The sequence below is a fragment of the Corythoichthys intestinalis genome, chromosome 8 (genome assembly GCF_030265065.1).
Source record: "Corythoichthys intestinalis isolate RoL2023-P3 chromosome 8, ASM3026506v1, whole genome shotgun sequence".
Taxonomy (NCBI): Eukaryota; Metazoa; Chordata; class Actinopteri; order Syngnathiformes; family Syngnathidae; genus Corythoichthys; species Corythoichthys intestinalis.
The window spans coordinates 58,510-76,036 of record NC_080402.1 but is presented as its reverse complement, the minus strand read 5'-3'; the positions used below and the strand labels follow the sequence as shown (position 1 = coordinate 76,036).

Sequence of the window (17,527 nt, the reverse complement as noted above, 5' to 3'; positions counted from 1 at the left end):
GCACTAGCAATGAATTGCATTTATTTAGTGATGCCATCGGTCGTATTCATTTTGGGATGCGATCCATCGCATTCATTTAGTGATGAGTTTCGTGACAGAAAATGATTGGTTGTCGTTTGTATTTCTTTTCAAATACGAAATCCTCAACTCTCGGGGCGCCGTTGACGACGATCCATATGAAACGGGTCGCCGCCGGCCCTTCCTAGTTCGGTTGAGCGGCGTTCCGTCCGTCCCTCGCCGCGCGCGCCTTCCTAATACGCCGTTTGTCCGATTTGCCTTTTCAGGGCCGCACAAGCACCAGAGCGCCGTCACGTGCCTCCAGTTCAACAAGAACTTTGTCATCACCAGCTCGGACGACGGCACGGTCAAGCTGTGGGACCTGAAAACGGGCGAGTTCATCCGCAACCTGGTTACGCTGGAAAGCGGCGGCAGCGGCGGCGTGGTCTGGCGAATCCGCGCCTCCAACACCAAGCTGGTGTGCGCCGTGGGCAGCCGCAACGGCACCGAAGAGACCAAGTTGCTGGTGCTCGATTTCGACGTCGACGCCAAGTGAACCCGGAGAGGGGGCGGGGCGATAAACCGCAACGATTCCGTTTCTTTCCCGTTCCGACCCTCCGCGCGATGAACTGTGAATTCCAAAAAGTCTCCCCAAGTATTAGAACCTGACGAGAACAGGATGGCTGTCCAAAGTCTTTTAGGTCAAGCTTTTTTTTTCTTTCTCCCATTTTCAGTTCCACTTCCGTCCGTCGTCCGGTTTTCCCAGGTCGGGTTCCGCTCGCCGCCGACGCGAAAAGTAACCCGGGGATGTTTTTTTTCCAGTCCCGCCGGTGCGTTCTACGCTTCTGATCTCCCGCGACGCGCACAGAAAACACAGCTGTCCTCCAATTTTTCAGTCCGGCGTCACAAACTTCCGAGCCCCCCGCCCCCGAATGCCCCTCCGGCCCGTGGCCAAACGACGAATGCTGCTACACGAACCGGGGGTGACGAAAATGGCAACTTTGGACTTTTTTTTTTTTTTGCTGTGACGTTTTAGTCTCCAGCAAAATTCCAAATAAACTGCATTTTCCAGAGGCGGAAAAAGAAGAGAAAGCAAAATCATACTTTTTTTTTGTTTTGTTTTTTTTGCCACTGAAACTTGAGCCAAACGTGCCTCTACGAGGCGGAGAAAAGAAAGAAAGCGCGTCGGAGTAAAAACGCTTGCCCGACGCGGCGCCACGGGAAGGGAAAGAACTGGGACGGCAAAAAAAAAAAAAAAAAAAAAAACGAAACATAAAGTCAACCTTGTAGCCAAAATGTGTGGAAAGCTGAACTGTGAAAGCGGTTGCAACACTGTATAGTCGACAAAAAAACAAAACAATCTTGCTCGTTCTCCTCCCGCTTTTTAATTTATAGTCTGGTTTCGCCAATCAGATTTGTCGTTTATTTTTTTTGTTTTCGCCACAGTTCAGTTGCCATTAAAACTGCCCGGCGAAAAACAAAAAAAGACTAGATGGACGGACGGAAAAAAAAACCTTAAAGGGATTTTTGTGTATTTGTTTCATTCATTTAGAATTTTATTTTCTTATAACTTAAAGTGCAATAAAATGTGGGTTTATTTGACTTTTTTTTTTTTTCCCCCATTTCAAGCGAAAATCCGTTGTCTGTTTTGTTACCTTGTGTGAAGGAATCTTCTATGTTGAATAAAGCAAATTATTTGGGTAAATTGACTCCTTTTGGATGGAGCGGACGGCCATAGTGGTCCGATCTATTTGGACCGCATGCGGCGGGCGCAAATAGTTTGACGGCCGGAGAGTTCAAAACGTTCAATAGACGTGAAACTATGTCTATAATAATGTCATCGGTTCAGTGATGTGATGAATTGACAGAAATGGTGCAATTAGTTCCTAAAAGAATTGTGCTTAAAGTGTCTGCGATACCATAAAAAGAATCTTACATAGCATTATTATGTGAATTAGAATCCTATTTTGAGACAACGATATACAGCAATTTGGCAAAGCGCAGATGACGAGAAATGAATCTTTTATTCTGCCGTTTAGCCCCGCCTGTCGTTATAGCGCTCCGGCGTCCCTAGCCGGCGGATGACAGCGGGGTCACGATTTCGGCCGATTTAGAATTCAGCCCATTGAGGGGGGACGATTCGGACTGAGGAAAGTTGCGATAGAGAGCAGTAAAATGTCATTGTTTCAATCTCTCTACGCCAATATTTTTACAGGATATTCTTTTTATATGAAATATGAAAAATGCATTTATTCAGTAGGACAGGGCAAAATGACTGAATCATGGTCCAAACTGTTAATGTCTTGCACCTCCCGAACGGTATTTTATGCCACCGTAGTTAGTCCGGCTTTTGTCATATACCCGTCCCGGCTTCGGAGACTGAGGAAAGAGCGCAAACAAAACGGGAGGCGCGACGGCTAGCCGACACGCTAACCCGAAGCGAGCGGCGTTTCGCCTCTCGCAAACAAAAAATCACACAAAACTACCCCGACTTGTGTGACGCGCGGCGGCGGTTCGATCGTCTTCGCCGATCGGCTGGCCCGCGGCGGCGCTGGTCGCCGGGGAGAGAAGGGGAAATGCCGAAAATGTAAAGAAAACGGGAGTGGTATGATCACCCGCAAAATGCAAGCCGCCTCCATATTAAAACGTTTGCCACGACCCCAGTATTTGACATAAAGCGCAAAGCTTACTTCCTTGTCAGTCCAATGTTTCCTCTGTTGTCGGACTTGTTATGCCCATTGCGGTGAACATCAATCTTTTGGAAATTCAAAAAGCCTCACATCTCTCTCCCTGGTGCAGCAACAAAATCCTGCAGCACATTGGGCCGGCGTGATGTGAAAAATGAACAAATCGGCAAAATCGGCCGAATCCGCGGTCGGTCCGTCCGCATGCTACAAAGCAATGGCCGTGTTGGGAGACGTCGACCCGGGTGACGTCACGTCGGCGTTCTTCCTTAACCTGAGACCGGAGTCAGAAGTACCTCATTTTCATGGAATAAATAAATAAATGAAATAAATGAAAAAATGGAATAAATAAATGGATGGCTTCTACATGCATCCGAGCGGTCAGTTTCATTCAGGAGCATAAAATCCGACGTGAAATATGAAATAAACATGCTTTTTGCTGTCATAGGCACTTAAAATGTTTCATTGAAATTGATACTAGGCTGTATTTTGCAGTGAGTTGTTCAAATCCAGATTGTGGCCAAATTTGTGACCCCAAAAATGTTGCCATGCTTCTTGGTACAATCAATGGCATTCATTTCGGGAAGATGCGATCCATCAAAAGAGGTGAGATGAAATGGACCGCAAATTGCACCCATTTAAGGATGAGGATTCATTGAAGACAAGTGTGCAATTAGTTCTTACCACCCAAATTGTGATGAATGGCATTGGACTTCTCCGTGAGCCGTCACCTTATCGTGGTGGAGGAGTTTGAGTGCCCTAATGACCCTAGGAGCTATGCTGTCGGGGGATTTTGCCCCTGGTAGTGTTTCACATGACAGATTGGTCCTAGGCGAAGGGTCAGACAAAGAACTGTTCAAAAGACCCTGATGGACGATAAAAACAGGAGTACGTGTACCCGGCCCGGAGGGGTACCGGGGCTCCGCCCTGGAGCCAGGCCTGGGGTTGGGGCCCGTGTGCGAGCGCCTGGTGGTCGGGCCTTTGCCCATGGGGCCCGGCCGGGCACATCCCGAACCGGATACATGGGCTCGTCGTCTCGTGGACCCACCACCCACAGGTTGAATCCACAGGGTCCGGTGCTATGTGGATCGGGTAGCAGACCAAGGCAGGGACCTTGGCGGTCTGATCCCCGGTTGTGGAAACTGGCATTTGGAACATGGAACGTCACCTCTCTGGCGTGGAAGGAGCGGGAGCTTGTTGAAGGGGTTGAGCGATTCCAGATAGATATAGTCGGCCTCGCCTCAACACATAGCTCTGGCTCTGGAACCCAGGTCCTCGAGAGGGGTTGGACACTCACCTTTTCTGGAGTTGCTCCGGGGGGGAGGCGGAAGGCTGGGGTGGGTCTTTTGATAGCCCCATGGCTTTCTGCCTCTGTGTTGGAGTTTACCCCAGTGACGAAAGGGTCGCTTCCCTGCGCGTTAGGGTTGGGGAACGGGTTCTCACTATTATCAGTGCATATGCACCGAATGGTAGTGCAGATTACCCGCTCTTTTTGGAGTCTCTTGAAAGGGTACTGGAAAGTGCCCCAAGAGAGGACTCCATTGTCCTACTTGGGGACTTCAACGCCCACGTGGGCAATGACAGTGTGACCTGGAGAGGAGTTGTTGGGAGGAACGACCTGCCTGATCTGAACCCGAGTGGTGTTCAGTTATTGGACCGCTGCGCTACCTACAGTTTGGCCATAACGAACACCATGTTTGAACATAAGGGTGTTCATCGGTGCACATGGCACCAGGACACCTTAGGCCGCCGGTCGATGATCGATTTTGTAGTCGTATCATCAGACCTGCGGCCTTATCTTCTGGACACTCGGGTAAAGAGAGGAGCAGAGCTGTCAACTGACCGTCACTTGGTGGTGAGTTGGATCAGATGGCAGGGGAAGAAGCTACGCAGACCTGGTAGGCCTAAACAAATAGTGAGGGTCTGCTGGGAACGCTTGGCGGAGGAACCTGCCAGACTGATTTTCAACTCGCACCTCCGGCAGAACTTCGACCGCGTTTCGGGGGCAGTGGGGGACATCGGGTCTGAATGGGCTTTTATTTTCGCTCTGCCATTGTCGAGGCGGCTGCTGAGGGCTGTGGCCGCAAGGTAGCTGGGACCAGTCGTAGTGGTAACCCTCGAACCAGATGGTGGACACCGGAGGTGAGGGGGGGCATTAAGCTGAAGGAGGAGGCATACAGGGCATGGTTGGCCTGTGAGTCTCCTGAGACAGCTGACTGGTACCGGCGGGCCAAGCGGAGTACAGCTTTGGCAGTCGCCGAGGCAAAAACTCGGACATGGGAGGAGTTCGGTGAGGCTATGGAGGAAGACTAGTGATCGGCTCCAAAAAGGTTCTGGCAAACCGTCCGACGCTTCGGAGGGGAAGGCGGCATCTTGCCCACACTGTATACAGTGGGGGCGGGGAGCTACTAACTTCAACTGAGGACATAGTCGGGCGGCGGAAGGAATACTTTGAGGACTTCCCTAATCCCACTAACACACATTCCATGGAGGAAACAGAGCCGAGGGACCTGGGCTTGGCAGGTCAATCACTGGGGCAGAAGTCGCCGAGGTAGTGAAATTACTACACGGCGGCGGAGAGATGAAGTCCGCCCTGGGTATTTCAAGGCTTTGGATGTTGCAGGGCTGTCTTGGTTGACGCGCCTGTGCAACATTGCGTGGTCATCGGGGGCAGTGCCTTTGGAATGGCAAACCGGGGTGGTGGTCCCTGTCTTTAAGAAAGGCGACCAGAGGGTGTGTTCCAACCATTGGGGGATCACACTCCTCAGCCTCCCCGGGAAAGTCTACGCCAGGGTACCGGAAAGGAGGGTCCGGTCGATAGTTGAACCTCAGATCGAGGAGGAACAATGTGGTTTTCGTCCTGGCCGTGGAACCACAGACCAGCGCTTTACCATCGCGAGGGTGCTTGAGGGGGCATGGGAGTTTGCCAATTCAGTCCACATGTGTTTTGTGGATTTGGAGAAGACTTGTGACCGTGTCCCCAGGGGCACCCTGTGGGGGGTACTCCGGGAGTATGGGGTGGATGGCCCTCTGCTAGGGGCCATCCAGTCACTCTACCACAGGAGTGTGAGTCTGGTTCGTGTGGCCGGCAAAAAGTTGGACCTGTTCCCGGTGAGGGTTGGAATCTGCCAGGGCTGCCCTTTGTCACCGGTTCTGTTCGTGACTTTAATGGGCAGAATTTCTAGGTGCAGCCGGGTGGTGGAGGGAGTCGAGTTCAGTAGTGGGAGGGAGGATCTTATCTCTGCTTTTTGCGGATGATGTGGTCCTTCTGGCTCCATCAAACAGCGACCTCCAGCTCTCGCTGGAACAGGTCGCAGCCGAGTGTGAAGCGGCTGGGATGAGAATCAGCACCTCCCAAGTCTGAGGCCATGGTTCTCAGCCGGAAAAGGATGGATTGCTCGCTCCAGGTCGGGGGTGAGTTCCTGCCCCAGGTGGAGGAGTTTTAAGTATCTCAGGATCTTGTTCACGAGTGAGGGTAGGTCGGAACGTGAGATTGACAGGCGAATAGGGGCAGCGTCAGCAGTGTTGCGGGCGCTTAACCAGTCTGTCGTGGTGAAGAGGGAGCTGAGCCGGAAGGCGAAGCTCTCGATTTACCGGTCAGTCTACGTTCCTACCCTCACCTATGGCCATGAACTTTGGGTAATGACCGAAAGAACAAGATCGCGGATACAAGCGGCTGAAATGAGTTTCCTTCGGAGAGTGGCCGGGCTCAGCCTTCGAGAGGAGGGTGAGGAGCTCGGTCATTCGGGAGGGACTCGGAGTAGAGCCGCTGCACCTTCATGTCGAGAGGAGCCAGTTGAGGTGGTTTGGACATCTGGTTAGAATGCCCCCTGGACGCCTCCCTCGGGAGGTGTTTCAGGCATGTCCAACTGGGAGGAGACCTCGGGGCCGACCCAGGACACGCTGGAGGGATTATATCTCTCGGCTGGCCTGGGAACACCTTGGGATTCTCCCAGATGAGCTGGTGGAAGTGGCTGGGGAGAGGGCTGTCTGGGCCTCTTTGCTGAGGTTGCTGCCCCCGCCACCCGGATTTGGATAAGCGGGAGACCACGACGGCGACGACGACAGCATTGGACTTGTGTCTACCACCCAAATTGCGATGAATCGCATTTATTTGACGAGAGCGATCACGTGAGAAGAATTTCAGAATGTGGATTGTTTTTTCTAAAATGGGATGAATGGCATTTGTTTATTGATGGCGACCCATCCAAATGAAGGCGCGAACATGTGGCAATGAGTTTTTCCTCAAATCTTGCCTGGCACGGCCAGACTCCTCTCCCGGTATTTTTTAAGCGGTCTGGCTCCTCATTGGCCTCTGGAGCCCAAACCGAACCAAAGTGACCTTGCAATCGGATTCATTTATTCGTGTGACGCGTTCTTAACGAGCAACGTTGCTCTTGCGCGTCGGAAGTGGTCTCTGCGACAACGCGGATGGCGAACGGGAGAGCCGATAATATGTTCCGATCGGCGATAAATTGTTTAAAATGGCCAAAAACACATTGAGTCGCTAAAACCGACAGTCTGTCTCGCGCTAGCCATGGTGTATAAACGTCTCCGCTCTCCTCGTATGTTTATTTCCAAATTAAAATGGTGACGAATCATCGCTTTGACAACGGCCGTCGGCCTCACGGAGAGCACGTTCCCTCATGTGTATGAAATGAACGATAGCAGACGTGCAAAGTAGCAAGTGAGCTGCAAAAATAGCGAGCTTTGTGGCGTGAAAAACACGGGAGAGCTAAGTGAAGCTAACGAACAACTAAGCGACGCTAGACGGACCTAAGTGAAGCTAAATGGCGCTAAATGAAGCTAAGCGACTGATACTCAGTTCGTCGTCGAGGAACAGTCCATTGTAGTGCGTGCGTGGGGGGGGAGAGCTCATATAAATGCAGCATTCAAATGGCTTTCTTTTTTGTTTTGTTACATGTTTGTGGTATGCTGACATAATTACACATTATGAATAGTTGGGGGGTGCTGCTGCTGGCTCCGATGGCCCAAGCCCTTGCTCGTTGGGGCAAGGGCAGCTGGTTGTGGGCCCCCTACTGGTTGGGAGCCTAAGGCGATCGCCTACTTGGCCTGAATAGTAGATCCGCCTATGGTTATCGGCCATTTATCCATTTAGTTTTTTTTTTTCTGGGTGAATGGCGCTTGATAAATGAGCGGTGGAGGTTGGGGTTCCCTCCCTCCCTAACCGTGATGTAAGCCTCCGCCTAACCTGTCACGTTTGTTGCCATGGGAGATATTGGCCGTGTTTACATGCAGCCAATAAGGAGGGCTGTTACCGTTCGGATGGTCCGCTCATTGATCGTTGGCGTTCTCCAGCACTGTGAATGACCTATATTTGCATTGCCTTATATGCAAGATAAAATCTGTAAATGCCATATTATAGCAGATTTTTCCTTTTTTTCATGGATAACACAGAAATCACTTTTTCCTCATATTCTAAAGTGTTTCGAATTTAAAAATAGATTTATTTTGTCTAAATAAAATCTCTAAATACAAAGGATACAAATAATTTTGCAAAAATCGTTTTTTCAAATTAGAAATAGAATATTTAGTTCTTCAGTTGTCTTTGCTCCTCTTTCGATGAGGAAATAAAGCGTACTTCAGACAAAACTAGGACCTAACATTCTAAAATATGGACCTTTGTAGAAAAAGCTAGGCGCGGCTTACCGGTCACGTCTGCAGCTCCCGCCCGTTTCCCCGGATTGGCTTGCCATCAGAAGGCGCCCAATCCAGATGAAGCCACAGTTTGCGGAAGAGAAAAAACTTTCCCAACAAGAAAAAAGAGCTTTTCAGGACGTTCTTTCCTTTTCCTATTTTGAGGAAATGAAGTGTATTTCCAACAAAACATGAGAATAAGTGCCTAGGTTGGCAACCCCCAGACAGAAATTCTAGCCACTTTCACGCCTGATGCCAACTCTAATCCGGGTCGGGTTTTCAGTAGTAAAAATAGTGGTGTGTTTCCCACCTCCATAATATTGACCCCTTTTTACATGACTTACAGCGGCTGCTGCTGCTGCTGCTGCTGGCCGAAAGAAAAACTTCTAGTATCCCTCCTCTTCGAAGGAGGCGGCATAATGATATGTATTTCTGTCGTGGTTGTGCGAGTGTCGTGTGGGGGGTTCTAGTCATCAGCCAATCCACAGTGTTTGAGGGAAAAAAATGGACTGGCACATTCAGCAAGTAAAAAGGCGTAAATTTAAGTCTCAACATCATGAAAATAACTCATTTAACAGTGGTCTGTCCTTTCAACATATGGGGAAAAAAATCTAAATTTACGATGAACTGAATTCATGACCGAATAAAAATGAGTTGCATAAACGTCAACGGGGACACTGCGGGCACGGCGCCGTCGGTAGCTGGAGTTGTTGGGACCGAAGGGTCAGTTGTTCGTTTCCCGGCTACGACGGCCCGTCGTCCAAGTGCCCTCGGGCAAGGCGCCGAACCCTAATTTGCCCCCAATGGGTTGTCGGCAGCGCCGTCGGTGTGTGAATGTGTGCGTGAAAGAGTAAAGTGCTTTGGGCATGGTAACCATGTAGATAAATGTACTCTCCGTAAGTGTACAGAAATGTATTCAGAAGTCTTATGTATTTGAAAAATCCGTGATGAACCGAGTGCGTGTAAGTTGAGGCGCGAAGTCACGAGAGATCACTCTATTCGGATCAGCGGTTGTTAAACTACACTCGCTGACGTCATGACCCTAACAATCGCACGTGTTTCCACATTGATGTCGCTCATCAACCGGTCGGGCCGTTCGGAGCCCCCCGCGGCTTTAGCGACGGGCGGCTAACCGCTCCCATTAGCGGGGCGAGTGTGATGAACGACTGGCGATGAGGCTGCCCTTCAATCGGCGTCGCTTGGCCAATATTTTCATATTTTAGCAGCTGGGAAAATGTGGCTAAAGGGGAGCACTGTTACCATGGGAACCCCAAACCGCGCTACGGTGGAACGGAAGGACGGACGTCGAACGTATCTTTCGTGTGCCTGGCCCTTCCCTGCTAATTGTCAGCATATTCCATCACACTCATGTGTCAAAAAGACTGTGTGCTTTTTCATGCGTCGCAAAGAAGAACCGAGAACAAAAACATGACCGTTGCCCGGCTGCGCATTTAAGGCACGGCCAGGCTCATAGCATTCGGTTTCAGTTGGTCGGCGACTCTGCACGCTCACGCACGTCGACCGTCCGTGACCGCTCGACCCGCTCCGCCCGTCCTGCTCTTCCCGCCGACGCCAGTGTCCGACCTGCTCGATTCGACAACGGCATTTCTCCAATTCCTGATTGTTTTCTTTGCCCGCCGACATCAATAAAATCCCGTGTTGGCGATACGCGACCGGTTCTTCCGTCTCGTACCTGACCCTATCGCCATCGATAGCGGGCTGGCGGTCAGCCGACGAGTTCAGAAATACAGTAGCTATGTATTGTGACGTTTGCTAAGCGGAAGTTTGGCCGCAAAAACGACACACGAGCTTCAGCGCCTTTTACCTCTGTTTTTATTAACTTCCCGCCACCTCACCAATGCAAAAACAACAACTATATACACTGATGCTATCTAGTCCACCAATCGGAGTGTCGCGCTGGTGTACCAGCGCACCAATGACAGCCCCGCGTTGGTGCATAAATTAACCTACCGATGACAGCCCCGGGGACGCTACACAGCCCCCACCTCGCCAGTTAGTTGTCCCCAGCAACCGTAGCGTCGAGAGTGTAATCCTTTAACCGGAAAGGAAGTATGCGGTGCCGCCGAGGACGCCCCGTCTCTACTCCAGCCGGCGTTGGAAGTGTCCGAGGATTCTCAGCCCGTTCCTCCAGACTGACCTCTGTCTCTGGAGATGGCCGGGGTTAATAAGGGGCGAGTCGGTCCCGATGGAGGACGACCACCCGGTTTCTCCTCAAAGTCTGTACTCGATACACCACATCCGACAGTTTCCCCAGAACAGGGCAGGGTCCCACCCAGAGTTTTGGGGACAATCCCCGCCTTCCCTCTGGGCTGTAGATCCAAACCTGTGCGCCGACAGTGAAGTCTTCCCCTCTACAGAGGACGTCATATGTCCTCTTCTGGCGAACGCCAGCCTGGCCGAGGGTCTGTCGGGCCACGTCGTGAACCTCTGGTAATCTGTCTCGCAGATGGCTATAGTAATCCATTCTGGCCTCGCCCACCACCTCTGGCTCAGGAGGGGATCCAAACACCAGGTCAACAGGAGTGCGGCGCTTTCGCCCGAACACGAGAGCCGCGGGAGTGCATTTAGTGGACTCCTGAACCGCCGAGCGATATGCCCAAAGCACCAGAGGTAGATGTAAGTCCCAATCACTTTGCTGACTGCTGGTCAAGATGGCAAGTTGAGTGGCTAGAGTGCGGTTAAAACGTTCCACCAAACCATCACTCTGGGGGTGCAGTGGCGTAGTACGGGTCATCTTGATTCCGAGTCGCTTGCAGACTTCACTGAAGACTTAGCCTCGAAGTTCCACCCCGGGTCACTATGCAATTCCTCTGGGGCACCAAATCTGCAGAACATGTCATTGGCCAGATGTTCGGCGGTGGTGATGGCGCTCTGGTCAGGGACAGCATAGGCTTCAGCCCATTTGGTAAAATAGTCCATTGCCACCAAGACATATCGATTTCCTCGTTCGGTGATTGGAAAAGGGCCCGGGATGTCAACGGCCACACGCTCCATGGGTACCCCCACCTGGTACTGTTGCAGGGGTCATGCGAGCGTTGGCCCGGCCCCTTCTGTGCTGTGCAAGTGTCATGGCGCTGCACATGGAGTTCAACATCTTGGCAGCACCCTGGCCAGTAGAATTGGGAACGGAGGTGCAGCAGGGTCTTGGTGACGCCGAAGTGACCCGTTCCAGCCGAGCTGGAGGACTTGCATCATCAGGTTACAAGGCACCAGGAGTTGGAGGATAACACGGGTGCCAGCAGGATTCTTCCAGCGGCGGTAGAGAAGGTTGTCACAGATGACGAGGCCAGCCCACTGTGAGTGGAGTGCCTTAGTCTCTTGGTCGAGCATAGCGATGGCCGCTCATGCTGGACGCTGGTCAGCCTCTAGCCATCCTCGAACACGGCTGAGAATGGGATCCCCCTTTTGGGCGTGTCGTAACGCCACCAGGTCAACCTCAACCATGTCGGGAGCCGTCGCTCGGTCGTTTGCCCCACCCCGCCGAGAGTATTCTCTTCGGCCGCGACTGCATCTCGGCATGCTGCTGCCACTGTGGTCACCGGTTCTCGTTCAGTCATTGCAGGGCCGCTGTGACCGGGCATCAGCGTTGTGTGTTGACGGCCTGAACGATGATGGATTTCGTAGTCGTAGTCCTGCAGCGTCTCCATCCACTTAGCGAGCTGTCCTTCAGGCTCCCGAAAATTGAGAAGCCAGGTGAGCGAGGCGTGGTCAGTGCGCAGAAGGAATTTTTGTCCATACAAAAATGGCCGGAACCGGCGCAGTGCTAAGATCACAGCCAGCAGTTCCCTCCATGTGACACAGTAATTTCGTTCAGGCCGGCTGAGATCACGACTATAGTAGGCAACGACTTGCTCACAGTGCTCGCCTTCTTGTGACAACACTGCCCCTATGCCAACGTAACTAGCATCAGTGTCCACTATAAATGGTCGCCGGAGGTCAGGGTAGGCCAATACTGGAGCTTCAATTAAGGCTGTCTTGAGTTTCGTGAAGGCCCGCCCACAGTCCTGGGTCCAATGAAACACTTGCCCCTTTTGTGTCAATCTGTGCAGAGGGCTGGCAATGGAGGCAAAGTCCCCAATGAATCGACGGTAGTAGGACGCCAGGCCCAAAAAACTGCGCAGCTCACTGATATTTTCTGGCACCGACCAGTCTTTCACGGCCGCTGGGTTGGTGGCCACCCCCGCCGCATTGATGACGTGGCCCAAGAATGACGTCTCTCGTCTATAACAGGTTGCACTTCTTGGGGTGGAGACGAAGCCCAGCTTGTCTGATGGTGTCGAACACCTCCCGTAGGTGGCTCGGCGCGCTCTGGAAGTTAGCTGCATGGACTAGAAGGTCATCCAGGTAGACAACGCAGCAGCTGCGTGGAATGTCAGCGAGCACTTTCCTCATCAGACGCTCAAAGGTGGCTGGAGCATTGCGAAGTCCAAATGGCATAACTCTGAACTGCCATAATCCTTGTCACAGGGAGAATGCAGTCTTTGGTCGTGCCTCTGGGGCTAGTTCCACCTGCCAATATCCGCGCCGCAGGTCAAGAGAGCTGAACCAGCAGGACCGGGTGATGTAGGCAAGGGCATCGTCGATACGCGGCATGGGGTAAGAGTCCTTGCGCGTAACTTTATTGAGCTGCCGATAGTCTACACAGAATCGCCAAGTGCCATCCTTTTTCTTGACCAGGACCACTGGGGCTGTCCATGGGCTGGACGATGCCTCAATTACTCCCGCCTCCAACATCTCTTGAATTTGTTTTTCGGCTGTAGCACGCTTGGCGAAGGGAAGGCACCGAATGGGGCTTGCGTCCCCGGTATCTATCTTGTGCCGAACCAAGCCGGTGTGCGTGCAGTCTTTGTCTTTGGCGGCAAAGATGTCAGCAAAGCAGTCCAACAGCTCCTTCAACTGGTGACGCTGGCCGCTTTCTAAACCATCACTGCTCCGTCGGTACAGCTCCTTGATGGCTTGCTCGGTCTCAGCGGATGGTGGTTGTGGATTCGGTCTCGTGGCTTGTGGTCCATCGTGCCCTCTCATCGACGATGGCATGGACGTGTGTCGCAGTCCTTTTTCGCCAGCCGTTTGCAGGGGAATCACCTCAGAGTCCAGTTTTAGAGCAGTACTGGCTACGTCCACCACTGCTTTCTTTCCATTTTGAGACCAAGTCTAGCCCAATGATGCAGGGATCTTGTATCTGGGCCAACCAGAACTGGTGGTCCACCTGTTGTCCCGCCACAGTCACAGTGAGAGTCTTAACGCCCCACATCTTGGCTCGTTCTCCTGTGACAGTCGTTATGTGCAGTTTGGTGTGTTTCCATCCTTGGGGTTTTGGGGCCATGGTACCAGGCAGGGTACCATGGCAGATGAGGGAGATGGTGGACCCTGTGTCCACCAAAGCCTTACACAGGGTCCCATTGATGTAGCAATCCAAGTATAAAACATGTGCTTGCCTGAGGCGACCTAGTCGTAGCAAATCCGTGTGGGAGGAAGAGATCGGTGGCAGTTATCCTGCTGTGTTTTCGGTGCCGGAGCTGGACAATGGTGTGCGACGTGCCCTGATTCACCGCACCGGAAGCACTTCTCTTTGTCTTTGTTACGACGCCATTTCGGCCTGTGCTGGGGTGCGGTGGCGGCTTGGCAAACCACTTTGTCGTCGCGGCCAGCTTCGTAGTCTCCTAGATCAACGCGGTGAGCTCTGTGCCTTGGGCCACAGTCTGCCCTGCTGTCACACAGTATGTGCTCTACGCGCTCAGCCTCACCGAGCGCACTAGCCAATGTCTTTGGAGCGCACAAACGAACATTTTGTTGAAGCTGCTGTGGACGAAGACCCCAAATGAAGGCTCGCAGGGCCAGTTCTTCCTGTGCCATGGAACTGAAAGTTCTGTAACCTTGTCTTGCATGAAGCTGGAGGTCTGCTGCATAAGCGCCCAAGCACTCGTTTCCTTGTCGTTGACGGTTGAACAGCTTGTCCCTTGAATCATCAGCGTAGTTGCGGTGTCCAAAATGTTGACGCAGAGCTCCCTCTAGTGCTTGCCAACAAAGTCGTTCTTGTGGCCGAAGATCAGTGAGGATCTGCAGGGCATTACCTTCCAATGCAAGGGCAACTTGGACCGCCGACTCTTCATTTGACCAGCCATTAAATTGTGCCGCCATTTGAACTTGGATGAGGTAAGTCTCCAGCGGTCCCTCACCATTGTAACGTGGCAGTTGGGTCATCACTTTTTGCCTCGGCACCTCCACAGTTCCACTTGCTGCTTGCACACTGCTTTCCATGTTATTATATTCATGGCATTTGGGAATGCTTGATGTCGCATAATGGCGCCCCCCCATGGTAAGGACGGGGATTGCTCGTCATCCCATCAAAGCCCTCCCCCTCGTTGCTCGCCTCAACTCGCTGATCATGAGCGCGGCGCTCGCTTGCGCCGTCAGAGTAGTGTAGTTTCTTTGGCTTGCTCTGATAAGGGAGGGGGGTGCATGCCGTCTCGTAAAGCCGCCCCCTCTCATTACTTGCTTCAGCTCGTCGTTCTGGGGAGCGACGCTCGCTCGCTCGCTTGCTCTGTCGGGGTGGCGTTGCCCTTTCTGTTTGCTCCCGATTCGCCAAACTCCCGTGCTCCATTTGCAAGCATGAAATGAAATCTTCAATCTCCTCAATTGTGGTCGACATCCTGCAATCCCACTTCTGACACCAAAGGTGACGTTTGCTAAGCGGAAGTTTGGCCGCGAAAACAACACACGAGCCTCAACCTTTTTTTTTTTTTTTTTATTAACTTCCCGCCACCTCACCAATGCAAAAACAACAACTATATACACTGACGCTCTCTAGTCCACCAATCGGAGCGTCGCGCTGGTGCACCAGCACCAATGACAGCCCCGCGTTGGCGCATAAATTAACCTACCGATGACAGCCCCGGCGACGCTACAGTATATTTTTTTTTGAAAAGTCACACCGTTCGTCTCGTTCATCGCATCGCTTAAAGACCGGATTCATCTATTTTCGAATTCACCCATGAAACCGCTTGAATTTGACACCGTCCACAGCCCTCCCGTTTCAAACGATGCGAACCGAATGGCTTCAACCCAAATGTAATTTAAAACTAAAGTCGATCGTGCACGTGCTCTCAATAGATGAAACAAGCTACCTAATTCGTCTGAAATGAACGTGGCTTCAGAATGAACTGCCTTCACTTGTCCGATCCTTTATCTCAAACTACCTGAGATGTTCATCTATTATCGTCAATGGCACTGAAACACGACCATTCAGCGTCGGGCCTCCCGGCGAACGGATGAGCATGAGCTCGACGTCCCATCCGTTTTGACGCGACGAATGTTCATTCGTTCCTCCCGGTTTAAATGATTTGGACGTCCGACGTAGATGCCAGTGAATGAGTTCACAATGCTGTCAATAGATGAAAAAACAATTGATTCTCCCTCTTTTCTGTCATGAACCAAATCACGGAATCAATGATTTGATGAATCGCCGTCAAAGCCGCGTGCCTCTCATGTTGTCTTGTCAGCACTAACGGATCGTAACACTGGCCCTTCCGCAAATATCAAGCGACGAGCTCGGCGTAAATCACGGTCTCGCGGGAACCTTTCGGGTCGACCGAAGCGAAGGACGCCGTGATCATTATGCCGACGTCCGCGGCCGGCCGCTTGGGAGATACGTGCCGAAGAATGGAAAGAGGTGTTCTGTTGGTCAGGACGAACGAACGGATGGATGAAGGTGGGTCTTCAGTAGATGAGTCATCATCCACTGCGCAGACAACGTCAAGTTATGTATGCTAGGCTAGCTAGCGTTGACGTTGATAGACGTCTCATGTAACCGAATGGGGAGTGCCGTCCGGCAGTGGCCATCGCGCCAATCAAATTATGTAGTAGTTCATTCAGGTTGGTTGATTGAAAAGTTGCCCTTCATCGCATGAATTTAGCCACACCATTCATCCAAATGAATGAGAGAAAATTGTGTGATTGTATTCTTTTTTTCAATTCAGTGCCTGCTATGGATGGCTATAGTACCGTATTGGCCCGAATATAAGACGGCCCCCTCTTTTTCAAGACTCAAGTTTGAAAAAAGACCAAATTAATTTTTTCTACAGAAAATAATTACAGTACATCTGAAACAAATGATTATAACAATATATTTGAGAGAAAAAGCATGTTATTTAGCCTCATTCAAATCTTAATATCTGAACATTTAAATATGTAAACTAAAGTGCAGCCGCATTCGTAAATGGTTGATTTACATTTCAAAAACCAGAAGCCAATCTATTGTGATAAAACAAGAAAATTGCAATAATAAGTGAGGTCTAACTGTAACAGTCGTCTTGAAACAAATCTGAATAAGGAAAATCATATAGTTAGTTTTTTGCAATAAAATAATGCAAACTGGTTAAACGAAAAGAGTAGCTGAGATCTGTCATGACAGAACATCGCTTGAATGATATCTGGCGCCATCTAGCATCGTGAATCGCAAATATAAGACCACCCCCACTTTTTCAGTCTTATTTCAATGCAAAAAACACCGTCTTATATTCGGGCCAATACCAATTCATTTCAAGTGCGTGGGAGCACCGGCGTTGAAATAGACATTTGCTGCCACCGACGGTGATCGACGTCCATTCCGTTCGAACCGGTCAAATTGTTCGGACGTCTCGTTAGGGAGCCGGCCGAGCCGTATATCTCATATACGAGATGAACTTCAGCGACGGCGTGCAAAAGTTGGAGGTTTATTTCTCCTTCAAATGCAAAGCGACGGAGGGACCAAACGCCGTCAATCAAAGGCCGTTTCACGAGTACTCGCTATTCCCGAGCGGCCTTCGGCGGAGCGTGAACGCGTTGCCGAGCGGACTGCGAATTCAAAGGTGCCGGGGCTCGGCGTAAAAAAAAGGTGTTTTGTCTGGAAAGCCGATGTGAGGTTAAGCCCGTTTGTCAACTCTTTCAATTGGAGAGTTAGAGCGTCTACTTACTAGTGTCCGGGAATGCAAAAAAACAATTTTGAGTCGAACGGGAGATTGTATTCATTATTATATTGAACGACATTTGTTTTGTGTGCGGTGACTTGATGGAAAGGACGCAATTCATTTTGGAAGTCCATCAGAGTTGTTTTCTGCTGGCGAGTCGTTGAGCGATATTCCTAATTTGTTTCATGTCATTTCTCTCCCTGCCACTAGGAGCTGTAA

The 17,527-nt window shown here is 51.1% G+C and overlaps 1 protein-coding gene across 4 annotated transcripts in view; it reads left to right on the top strand.

The window, feature by feature from the left end:
- The window catches only part of LOC130920099 (F-box/WD repeat-containing protein 7), a 78,302-nt gene extending 76,703 nt beyond the window's left edge, over positions 1 to 1,599 (top strand). For all 4 annotated transcript variants that reach the window (XM_057842983.1, XM_057842982.1, XM_057842986.1 and 1 more), the window contains one exon: positions 285 to 1,599. In XM_057842983.1, coding sequence (XP_057698966.1) covers positions 285 to 666 — 382 coding nt within the window. In that variant the 3' untranslated portion in view covers positions 667 to 1,599. The remainder of the gene's footprint in view (positions 1 to 284) is intronic.
- Positions 1,600 to 17,527: the final 15,928 nt, after the last annotated feature.